The sequence below is a fragment of the Plecotus auritus genome, assembly GCF_963455305.1.
Source record: "Plecotus auritus genome assembly, chromosome: 9".
NCBI classification, from domain to species: Eukaryota; Metazoa; Chordata; class Mammalia; order Chiroptera; family Vespertilionidae; genus Plecotus; species Plecotus auritus.
The window spans coordinates 129,990,078-130,002,922 of record NC_137783.1 but is presented as its reverse complement, the minus strand read 5'-3'; the positions used below and the strand labels follow the sequence as shown (position 1 = coordinate 130,002,922).

At 38.2% G+C, this 12,845-nt stretch overlaps 1 protein-coding gene across 6 annotated transcripts in view; it reads right to left on the bottom strand.

The window, feature by feature from the left end:
- The window catches only part of BBOX1 (gamma-butyrobetaine hydroxylase 1), a 57,494-nt gene that overhangs the window by 18,348 nt on the left and 26,301 nt on the right, over window positions 1–12,845 (bottom strand). For all 6 annotated transcript variants that reach the window (XM_080642767.1, XM_080642770.1, XM_080642769.1 and 3 more), the window contains one exon: window positions 9,822–10,020. In XM_080642767.1, the coding sequence (XP_080498893.1) occupies window positions 9,822–10,020 (199 nt within the window). The remainder of the gene's footprint in view (window positions 1–9,821; window positions 10,021–12,845) is intronic.

Here is a 12,845-nt window from a genome sequence, read left to right as displayed (position 1 = left end):
TTATTATTGTTATTTCTAGGGGAAGGGTTATGGTTATTTGTAAATAATACTTGGCATTTGTGTTTTAGCATTTTTTAAATCCTCAGATGAGGATATGTTTATTGATCTTAGAGAGAGGAAAGGAGAAAAAGAGAGAGAAACATGGATGTGAGAGGGAAACGTTGATTGGTTGCCTTTCATATGGGACTGAACCCAAAACTTAAGTATGTGCCCTGACCAGAAATCGAACCCATGACCTTTTGGTGCATAGGATGATGTTCCAACCAACTGAGCCACACTGGCCAGGGCCTAAGTTTATGTTTTAAAAAATCATTATCTTTCTGTTCTACTTGCATTATGGACACATATTACATTGCATTTATTCCTAAATATGAAAAAGTCCATACCATTTTTAGGTGAGAATTAATATTCCCAAACACAAACTAGAAAGACAAAAGTAACCTCTCTGATATGTTCTTACTCAATCCATTAAGCTAATATGTAAATCTCTATGCGATATAAAGATGTAAACAAGGAAGATTCTGAGGTTAAGATACTGACATAGTTTTTAATTTCTCTGAATTCTCCCTCCAAGACATCTGGAGCACAAACCCCAAAACTCAGGGACAACATCTAATCCAAATTATTAGGTGAAGAGATATATCTATGACCTCCTCCCCCCGCCACACACAAACACACAATGAGTGGGTATAGATAGACCTTCACAATACATGTATCAACAACTGTGTATGAGAGAGCAGAGGGAAGCAACTAGGTACCTAATGGATCTGAAAAATTCCCAAATCGCTAATAGATACTTGCTAGAAAGTGCAGACGGGCAATTTATGAATGGCAGTTAAATCTGAGAGGGGACTTTCACATTCCAAGTAGCTGAGTACAAGAAGCTCATGGTAAGGGACTGGAATAGTCTGGGCCCAATGAACTCTTAAAAATTTACCAGACGCATTCCCTTCCACGATTAAGCTTCCATGTGAGAAAAACAACAACTCCAAATTGAGCATTATAGGGACAAAGTAATGAAAAGGTCCAGATGAAAGCGAAGAACCAGGTCTTAGAGTGTTATCAGCCATAGTTTTGAAATACAGATTAAAATCACAAGCTTCAAAAGTTTTCTGAATCATATCCCTCCTTAATAGTTAAGAAAACAGATTTTTACATAGAAATTGGTGACATAAAATGATTAAAGTTTAGGATTTTAATAAATGATACCATATATGAAAAAATAATCTACCTGAGAATTGGAAACTAAAAAATAGGGTGACATATTCAGGAATTTCTTTTAAATCATTAAAAATGAAGACAAAACTAGAAGGAATGCAAGATCAATACACATAAAAGATAATGCCTTTAGATAACTAGAAGATAAAAGAAGGAAAAATTTAAATGTAAAAAAAAAAAAAAAGAAGAGATAAGGAGGATCTGAGAGAAAGTAACAAGAGAAAAGGCCAAGATGATTTAATATAGCATATTAGGATTCCTTACAAGAAAAAACCCAAAGTAAAGACCAGAACAAACACTAAAAATTACAATTAAAAAAAATTCTTGAAATTAAAGAAAAAGGTTTGAAACCGCATACTGAAAGACCATATCATATACTCTCTTAAAAATTGCCCCAGAACAACCACCAACTTTACATAGTCTGTAAACTTACTGATCCTTAAAAAATATATATTTGGGCATCCAGGTTAAAAAAAAATCAAATTATTTAGAAGGAAAAGAAAATTATATAACCAATAAAACCATGGTGCATATTGAAGATGCCTTGAGCCAAGAATTTTATATTTAGCCAACTCGATTTTCAAGTATAAAGGACTTAAACTGCTGTCAACATGCAAGAATTCAGAGAATATTGTTCCCCTGAGTCCTTCCTGAGGAATTTACAAGGGAATGAGCTTCAGACAACTAAAGTGAGTAGTGATACATAGTCATAGCACTGGTGCTGATTACTCATCTTGTTTTACTAACAGAACTAATTGCAGGGAAGGAAAAAAAAAAAAACAGATACCAAAAAATTGCAAAATTGGGAAACCAAGCTGTAGTGCTAAGTGATGCACACTTGGTGAGAATATTTTAATCCCTCAAAAATAAGGTGGTCAATATCATAAAATTCAGAAGAGCCGTTACATTTGGGAACTGGTTAGGATATGTGGGCAGGATCTGGAGTGAGTGGCAATGTTCCATTTCTTTTTTTTTTTTTTTTAAATATATTTTATTGATTTTTTTACAGAGAGGAAGGGAGAGGAATAGAGAGTTAGAAACATCGATGAGAGAGAAACATCGATCAGCTGCCTCCTGCACACCCCCCACTGGGGACATGCCCGCAACCAAGGTACATGCCCTTGACCGGAATCGAACCTGGGACCTTTTAGTCCGCAGGCCGACGCTCTACCACTGAGCCAAACCGGTTTCGGCAATGTTCCATTTCTTGACCTGGATGGTATTCAAGTGTTTGCCTTGCTATAATTTATTTTGCTTTATGTGATTTTTATGTATCTGTATTATATGTTACCGTGGGAAGTGCTTTTAAAAATTTATTTTTAAAGGTTAATAATACTCCCAATAGTCAAAATGAAGACAGGTAATTATAGAAAGATAACACCCTCTAAAAACATAAAGAAAAATGTTATAACAACTTGCTCCAAAGTCCCAAAGGACTTTCTTATGAAAAATTTAGAATACATTGCATTACAAAGTAATTCCATATTAAGCATATTTAGTAGTTTTTTTTTTGGAGGGTGGCGGTGGGGTGGGAAGTCAAATTGTGCTTAATTTATTTCATCTGAATAAGAATTAGATGCTAGTTTAGATTCCTGATGTGAAAGATTAAATTATACACTCTATCTTCTCTTGTGACAAGTTAGCTGCTGCTTTGTCATTTCCCTTTGCATAAACATTTAGCTATAATTGAACTTAATGGGGGTAAGGGAATTAATATTCTGTTGCTGTTGTTATAATTTAGAAAAATCTATATTATTCTATCAAATTATTTCCTAGCATCTGAGCCAAAAATATGAGTAGAAGCCACATTTGATAGCCAACATTATCATGGCTTAGGAACTATAGGGGAAATGTTAGATGATAACAAACTGCCATAGTATCATAATATAAAGGAAATATTGCAGATAGTTGAATCAAGTAACCCTGGGTTTGCAACCTGATTATTCTGCCTCAGTTTTCTTACCTTTGAAATGGGGATAATGATTCTTATCAGAATCATGAAGATGCAAGATAATGATGATAAAGCATTTAGCTCAATACTTAGCCCATAAAAGGTGCTTCATAAAAAATTATTTTTCCCATCCCAATAATAACAGCTGTCTGTCCTGGCTACTTATAATAGAACCACAGACGTAATGGGGTTCAGAGGACTTGAGGGAAACTACCTTATTAGGGAATTTTATAAATTTTCTCAAATGATTTCTAGAGGAGCATGCGACACAGAAGTTATTTTTCCTTTCATTCATGAGGTGAGCTCATGCTCAAGTGGTTTTGTTGGCAGCAACTTTAATTACCACGAAACCTGATATTGCAGAGGGAACCCCAGGGACTGGCTCTTGGCTGATAACATAACCTGGGGTTCACAATGGCCAAAAAACATAGCTTGTAACTCTGCTTAGGAAACTCTAATACTCACAAGAACACACATTTTAAAGGCCCCTGCCCCAAAGTCAAACACTATGGTTAGTACTAAATCTTTAAACAACTCATTAAGAAATCCCAGTGTGAATTTTTTACAAAGTAGGATGGAATTACAACTAAAGTCACAACTCAGACAAGTTTTCTTTGCTTTCTTCCCAAGTCTGAATTGCTTTTAGGTTGTTGTTTTTTTCATAACTCAGAAGCCATTTTTATTCAAGATGGGTTGTGTGGTTTTCTCAAGCAATTTCTTGGCTACAGCTTCACCAAAATGGGTAAATATGTTTTTTTCCTTCCCAGTTCAGCCCCACACTTCACAAATGTTTTCTAATAGCATGAATATCAAGCAAGTAGCTGCTTCAAAGTCAGTTCTGGAGGCTGTGCTACCAGTAAGGGGAGTTGCAATTTCTAAGGGTCCCAATGCCAAGGAATAATAATATTTTTCACTCGTACATCCTCAATCTCTAATACAACCTAATGTGTGAAATGCTGCCAGCCTGGCTTATAGAAATGCTAGCAGAAATTCAGTAAATGCTGGGAGATATTCTTGTACTCCCCAGAAGCCATTTCAATTTCGTTAATTCTTAATTGGACTGGCTGGTGTATTTGACAAAGTGCCAACTGTGGACACTTTCTGGTTTACATTATTTTATCCACCTCATGAAGCCTGCGTGCAAGGCACCCATGCAGATGCAAAGCTGGACAGTAGTATAGAACTTTACATTTCTCCAGCAAACTTTTATTCAAAGGCCTCAAAGGGCATGGCAGGTATTCACACACTCCTACAGAAAGAGAGAAGCAAGTCTGCAGTTGAGGGGAGTCCTAGAGCTCTGGGAAATTAAATGAAAAGTTTGGATCTACTTCTCACAAATAGCCAACAGGGAAGCCATGATTAAACAGTTTCCCTATTGGTCCTATGGTCAGCTGTCCGGGGCAGTAACAGAATACAGCTGCTTTGGGGCATTGGGTCCTCAATTCTTTTGGAACTAAATATTTTGCAGTGTTTATTTATATTTTCTCTACAATTTGTGGCCTTATAAATTTTATTCAGCAATCATACAGCTTTCATGCTCATTTCCTCAGGTAAAATTTAACTATCATAAAGATCCATAAGTTTCTTTACTTTTTAAAAAATATATATTTTTGCCGAAACCGGTTTGGCTCAGTGGATAGAGCGTCGGCCTGTGGACTGAAGGGTCCCAGGTTCGATTCCGGTCAAGGGCATGTACCTTGGTTGCAGGCACATCCCCAGTAGGGAGTGTGCAGGAGGCAGCTGATCGATGTTTCTCTCTCATCGATGTTTCTAACTCTCTATCCCTCTCCCTTCCTCTCTGTAAAAAATCAATAAAATATATTAAAAAAAATATATATATATTTATTGATTGGGGAGAGGAAGAGAGAGGGAGAGAGAGATAGAAACATCAGTGATGATAGAGAGTCATTGATCAGCTGCCTCATGCACACCCTTATTGGGGATCGATCCAGCAATGTGCCCTGACCAGGAATTGAACCTTGACTTCCTGGTTCATAGGTTTATGCTCAACCACTGAGCCACGCTGGCTGGGCCTGATTGACTTTCTAATGAAGAAGAGTCCCTCAGAATTGGTCATGAGGTTAATTTTCTAAGTAAGGACCGGCAAATGACAATAACGCTAAGAAAGAATTTTAGCATATATTCCCTTTCATTAAAATTTCCTGAGAGAGAGTGTGTGTGAGGCACTGAGCTAGTACTCTTTTCTGTTGGGTTAAATTTTGCCATAAAATTCAGATAATTTCTCCAATAAAGAAAGTAATTTTTGCCAAATTTTGGGGGGTGAGCATCAGGGATATGGGATGAGGCATCTGGCCCCACTCTGTAAAAACTGCATTGCCCCAAATCAAAGGCTTAACTCCTAAAAAGTTATCATTTTACAAACTGTCCCACAAGTAGATATATTTGATGACATTGACAATGGAAGTCTCTTTACCAACTCTTAATCTTTTCTGCCAGGAATGCTTTCATCATCAAGGCATTAGGTTGCCAAGCATTTCACAGGGTTGCATGAAAAGTATGTTGTCTGATGATACACTAACATAATAATGACAAGCATCTGAGAAAATACAGATGTGGATAATGACATGCACGTTTGTCCTCAAAGCTGTTACCATTTTTGTCTTAGTAGTTGAACATAATTTTATAGTTATAAAATGTTCTAATAATTATTGCCTTCATCTGCTGCTTTGCAATCCTTTAAAAACATCCAGGCATGCATTTATCCACTAAACATTTATTCTTTGCCCACTATATACCAAGGCTGCACAAAATGCTGGGATCTACTGTTTTTGTTCATCCAGTCAACCATTTAACAATTGAGATGACAGCCAAACACCAAAAGTAGATATAGTACTTCTCATTTTAGACCCATGCAATTCAAATTCGCCAAATATAACCCTATTTGAATGAAAAATGCTAGGTGGGTATTAGTTTGCAAGGGTGGCATATGTAAAGTAAGACCACACTATTACTGGTTTTGGCATCTAAACAAGAGTGGAAACCAGTCTCCTTGAAAAATCTACATGAAGAGCAAAGTTTACCTTTAACCTTATCCATTTTCCTTTCTCTATCCCTCTCCTAATTTTGGCAATGCCTCTTCTCCATTATTTATTGTCCTCATTTATTCATTACATACATTCACTCACTAACCAATTATTTTTCTTTTTTTAAAAAAATTCTTTATTGATTAAGGTATTCCATATGTGTCCTTATCCCCCCATTGCCCCTCTACCCCCCACTCATGCCCTCACCCCCCTGTTGTCTGTGTCCTTTTCAACCAATTGTTTTTCAAACAGAGTAAGGTGCTTCACCAGTGGAAAAACAAAGATATGAAAGAGAGGGGCCCTGATTAAGGCAGCTACTGATTCTTTTGTTAGGATAAGTCATGTCCAGGCATCAGCACGTGATAAATGCTATTTAGTGTACATAATTGTGAGAGCTCAGAGGATGTAAAATACCCAAGTTATTTGCCAATTGAGACCCGCCTTCCCTTGAAGAACCTCTTCCTCTCAACCAGAGGTTTGTAACCATTGCTGCACATCAGAATCACCTACAGAGTTTTCAAAAGTCCTGATACTCGGGTCAAATCCAAGTCCTGTTTAAAAAAAAAATCTCTGGACTATTGTCTGTGTCTATGGGTTATGCATATATGCATATAAATGCATTTGTTAATCTCTTCCCATCCCCTTTCCCCTTCCCTCTGGGGAAAATAGGGGCCATCTGTAATACTGTCAACAATAAAGATAAGATAAATTTTTAAAATAGTTTATAATGGAACCTAAGGAAAAAAATACCTGGAGAATGGTGCAGCCTAGGTTGAGAACCATTGTTCTAAATATTCCCTGTCCTTTTAAATCTCATGTTACCCAAACTTTAATATCACTTTCCCTCACTACCATGGAGAGGAGCAAGAAAGAAAAATAACTTCAAGGAAAATACTCACTTTTCTCATTTTCTTCACAACAATAACAAAACCCCACAAATAAGCAAACAAATACAAAGCAAAACCCAATAAAACTGTCCTCTTCTGTAACTTCATAGATAGGAAATGAAAAAATTCCCCCCCCCTCCCCACTAAAGGAGAGATCTTGGTAATCAGTGGTGGGAAAAGCAGTAAGGAGGCAAGAAGGGCATTTGTGGCCTGGGGTATATAGTTTGAGAGATTCTGCAAAGAAATGTGATCATCTGAGGAAGGTGAGACTGAGTAGGTTAAACCTATCTGATTAGATGCACAGGTCTTGGACAAAGGAAATGGAATAGTAGAAGGAGGTTGATTTATTTTGACAACAAACCCTTAGTATTTATTCCAATAAATTAAACAATATTAGATCAGTGGTCAAATTGTATTTTTACGATTTGTAGTAATAAAACAAACAAACAAAGACACAACTGACAAATCAGGACTCAGAATCTGACCCTTATGTGATGGATAAGGGTGGGCTTTAGGGAACTACAATAAAGAGCCCCCCATTTGGCCACTATTATGAAATTGTGAAATGTGTTGGCATAGATACAAAAAGTCTGCTGTCAGCAAATAAAAGCTAAGTGCAACAACATAGGAGAGATTTATTTTGAAATGTTCTGTTTACCTCTGGTGCCTGAAAGCATCCTTTCTCTGTTTTTCCTTTGTACTATTGATAGTGACATGGATTAAGAAGTCCGGGGATAGAAAAGACCCACGTCCCAACCCTGGTTCCTTTTTAACCACCTGTGGGAATGTGGGTATAGTTTAATGTGGGCTTCAGATTTCTTATCAGTGAAATGGGGGATAATAACTGGTTCAGAAAGTTGTGAAAATTAATAAAGAACAAATAATACAGTTGAGGCTCTTAGTCATTTTTTGTTTGCCTGTTGTAACTGCTGTGATCTCTAAGGCTGTTCAAAGTCTTGCAGATGTAGGAAAGGTACGCATTTTATACGGCATTCGTGGAGTGGGTCATCCAGGTCTAAATATAGCATCTTCTGTAATGAATGAACTTGCTGAGATCATTGGGGGCAAGTGATTGAGCTTTCTCAATCCTCTTCTGAGGTCTTATTATACTAGTAGTTTAGGGCTGGCGAACTCAAAGGCCAGCAGGGCCCTTGCAGGCCTGAGGCTGGGAAGGACTTTGGCAAACTGGAGAGTATGTGTTCTCTCAAGGGGAGCCTCCACTTAGGTCCACGTTTGTTGGCATGAAGGAACTTAGGCTCAGCTGTTGCCAGATTTGATTTTTCAAGAAAAGTCAGATCCATATTTAATGTAAAATCTCCCACTTTTAAAGTACTGATGACTAATTTAATTTTATTTCAACATCATGTGGGCCAAACAAAACATCTGAGTACAGCCTGTGTGCCATCAGTTTTCAATCTTGGGATTTTGAAGGTCCTTTTCACTTCCAGTGTTCTCTACTCTATGAGCCCAAGAATAATTATATCTCATATGAGAGGTTCACCCTAAAAGTTGGAAATAAAGTCATGCCCCCACTTCCAGATAAGTGTTTCCTGTTGTTAGTGTTTCACCATCTATAATTAGTTTTACCTCCCAGGCATTTCTTATGCAGACAGGTTCTTGTTCCAAAGTTAAAATATGTTTCCTGTTACTTGCTGAAGTGCCTAGACTTAATTTTCTGCATGTTAATTTTATCCTTTTTTTTTTTTTTTTTAACACATCTGGTGACTGGTTTCAGTCCCCCAGGGCCCAATTTTATTTTATTATTATTAATTTTTTGGTTAATCCTTACCAGAGGATATTTTTTTCCCATTTATTTTCAGAGAGAGTGGAAGGGAGGGAGGGGAAGAGAGAGAGAGAAACATTAATGTGAGAGAGACACATCGAGATAGGGCCTGTAAGATTGCCTCCCGCCCTGACTGGGGCCTGGATCGAACCTGCAACCCAGGTGTGTGCCCTTGACCAGGAATCAAACCCATGACCCCTCAGTGCACTGGCTGGTGCTCTAACCATTGAGCAATGTTGGCCAGGGCCCAATTTTATTTTTCATCAACCCTTGGGAGGTAAAACTTGAATGAACTTGAACATTTGTAACACTAAGTGTTTTGTAAAAATCTTGAAGAAACACATTCTTCCATCCTACCTCTTATGGGCTGAATTGTGCCCCTTGAAAATTATATGATGAAGTCCTAACTAACCCCCAATGTGACTATGTTGGGAGATAGGGCCAATAAGGGAGGATTAAGGTTAAGTCATAAGAGTGGGGCCTACGGGACTGGTAAGAAGAAGAGCAGATACTAGGACTGTGGGTACAAAGAGGAGACAGTGAGGAAGTGGTCATCTGCAAGCCAGGAAGAGGGGTCTCACCAGAAACCAACCCTGCTGGCAGCCTGATCTTGAACTTCTGGCCTCCAAACTGTGAGGAAACAAATTTCTGCTATCTAAGCCACCCAATCTATGGTATTCTCTTATGGCAGCTCTAGCAAACTAATACACACCTATAACTAGCCTGATGCCCTTGGTATCTGATGTCTTTGGACTTTTAGACTTCTTAAAAATTCCAGTCATTCTCAGAGCAACCTCATTTTTAGATCTATCTTCTCATCTGATTTCCTGCTGAAGATATTATAGAGATTTCTGTATCTCCAACCAAAAGATTATCCCTTCTGAAAAATATATTAAACTTTACATATAATGGCAGAATATAAACTTTTGATAACTCACCCATAAAATGTGAGGTAAAGGAAACCAATCCTTTTCCCAAGTTTGACAACTTCCCCTCGTTTGTCGGATGCTCCAGTGAGTCGCACTATGCCTACTTTCTTGAGGCTGGAGAGCCACTTGTATGCATGTTCATCATTTTTTAAAACATCCTCAAAATCCAGAGTAGGTAGCTGGAGTTCTGAGCCCCAGTACTGACATTCTGTGAATTAAGAAAATGAAGAAAACAGATGGGATTTCTTTGTTTTTATTTACAGTGATAACCTCAGGGAAGGGGCTAGTTCTTTGAAGTTGGCTTTTGATTCATCATGGACTTTCAGTCATATTACAAATGCCTAAGTTACCAGATTTTCTTCCTTGGAGACATTTTAGTCTACTTACACACCTCCCCCGCCCCCTGCCCTGCTTTCTGCTATGCCTGATCCATGACAGATATTCATTATACCACAGTTGTTGAGAGAATGTAGTTTAGCTCATGGATGACTCTTGATCTGTATATCCGTCTGGACACTGCTTAAAAATAACCTTGAACACTGTGTGTTTTAACAGCCAAGTCATATTGCTCAACTCCAAATAGATGATAAAATTGGGATGGTGGCCTAGAACATCATATGCCTAATCTTGAGAGAGTGGGGACTGTTTCTCATGGTAGGTACAGTTCCTTCTTTCTTATTTCGTCTGATAAGATGATTTCTCTGAGGTTGCATTGTCCTTTGGAGTCAGCAAAAGCTGGCAGTGGGAAGAGAAGTTGGAAGGTGCATAGACACCTTGGTGACAAAGCCACAGGAGATAAAGTCAAATGCACACCTTAGCTCTTTGATTCTTTATCTTAAATGCTCATAAAATGTTTGCTTGAAAAAAAACAACAGAAAGGAAAACAAGTATAAAAAACAATTTGATTGCAAACCAGGATCTCCCAAAAGAGGTGGAACACAGAGGAGATGGAATTTTGACAGGGGAAATAACTCAGACATTACAACTGCATTCAGGAAAGACTTAAGTCGAGCTAATCCATTTGGTTTCTTTATTTTTTTCAGGAATGAATTTACCTTAGGAAGGTAAACCTTCCTAACAAGTGGCAGAATGAGAAATTATGATCTCAATATCTAAGCAATGCCTCACTTTTCTAACTGGGAACATACGCCATGTTACAGAAAACAACCTTAACACCCCCCTCCCATTTAAGAATGAGGAATGGGTCAATATTGCCTGGTAGTAGTTGTAGACTGGAAATCATTCCTTCAATGTCAGCATGGCTTTCTTAGGAGTCAGAGAGTGAAAAGATGCAGGCAGGTGCAAGGAACCACTTCCTGCTCTTCTACCAGCTAGTGGCAGAAGGACATTCACAGAGGTGAGTAGGTCTGTGCCTGTGGGAAGACCCAATCAGACTATGCATGCATATATTGCCGAAGTTTCTGGGTTATTATGCATAACAGCTTGCATAATGAGGCAGAGCTTCTGGGGCCTAAATTAAAAACTATAAATTAGTTCTTCCAGGTTGCCAAATTAATACTTTTGGGTGTTAATATTAATTAGTATTTCATACATTCCACAAGCCAAAATAACTTATTGTATCTTCTCCAAAAGTCGAGTTTATATTCAGCCATTGGTTCCTAACTTCTCCTTTTATAATTTCTCCTTTTAACTCTTCTCTGTCTTTGGGACCAATAGAACTGAAAGGACAATAGCCTTACCTGCTCCCCTCTTTTTATTTTTTAAAGCATTGCTTATCAAGTGCTTCTTATACTTGAGACAACCTTAGGTGTAATGTAAACCAAATCACTTTGGCAAAGAGAAGCAGCTCAGCACATGGGCCATTTTGTATTATGCCAAAGCAAGTTGGCTAAAGTAATAACAGACAACGACATGTGAAGGTTTGGAAGTAATGGTCATACTTTTTTTTTTTGGGGGGGGGGGAGTTGGTTTAACATACAAGTTCTTGGTATTCCTTGATTATATTAGTGACTCAACAATTATTTGTTGGTTTATCTTTTCAATAAGCCTAATATTTTACCAGGTCAAGGCACTGTGATAGGCGGTAGGTTTTAAGGAGCTCATAGTCTATGGGAGAAGTAGACCTGGGAACTGACAATGAAAACACTGTATGATAGAGGCTATAGTTCAGGGGTGGGGCATGTTTTTTTCTGCCAAGAGCCATTTGGATGTTTATAACATCATTCACAGGCCATAAAAAATTATCAACTTAAAAATTAGCCTGCTATATCTGGTCAAACATTTAATTAACTCCCCCTAATGCCTTGGCAGGGCCAGGCCAAATGATTTTGCAGGCCTTATACAGCCCGTGGGTGGGATGTTCCCCCTTCCCCCCCTTCTATAGTTGAAATATGTTCAAGATACCATGAAGGTATCAGATCTTCTGACCCCTTATCCCATGCTCTTTCTTGGATGCCAGCTATTCTTTTACATGCATGAAGTCCCACAGGTCTGTTCCTCATGGCTCAACTATTCCTTCTAAAATCAAACAGACCTGATTTCATAGGGGGGAGCCTCTTCTCAAAGAGGCACTCTACTTGACTTTGTTGTGAATGTTCAATTATGTGGTTGTTTGCTTCGCCATCCCACTTGCTCTTTTTGTTTAAAGTCTCCAGACTGTAATATCTGATACCAATCAAGAAAGTCCGCAGAAAGAAGGTGATACATGTCATAAATAATCCTTATTGGCTGCCTCACTAGAAAAGTCATTTGGCTTCCAGTTAAGAGAACCATTTCCTGGGCAAAACGTCAGTGTTAAGGACATAAATAACAAATCACCATCTCTTCTTTCCAAAGCTTACCCTAAGTAAACCATATCTAGAAACTTGAAAAATATTTCAAACTGCTTTAAGGCCCCAAAGGAAAAGCACTGGCCCATTGAGTCTTAGAGGCAGGGACCCAGCTGGCATCTTCCCATGGCTTTAGGATTTCCCGTCATCATTAGTTCTCATTATTGACCAACAAGATTGTTTAAACCACAACCAAGGATCCTCTTAGTTCTTGGACACTGTGATGGTCTGACTGAGGACAGGT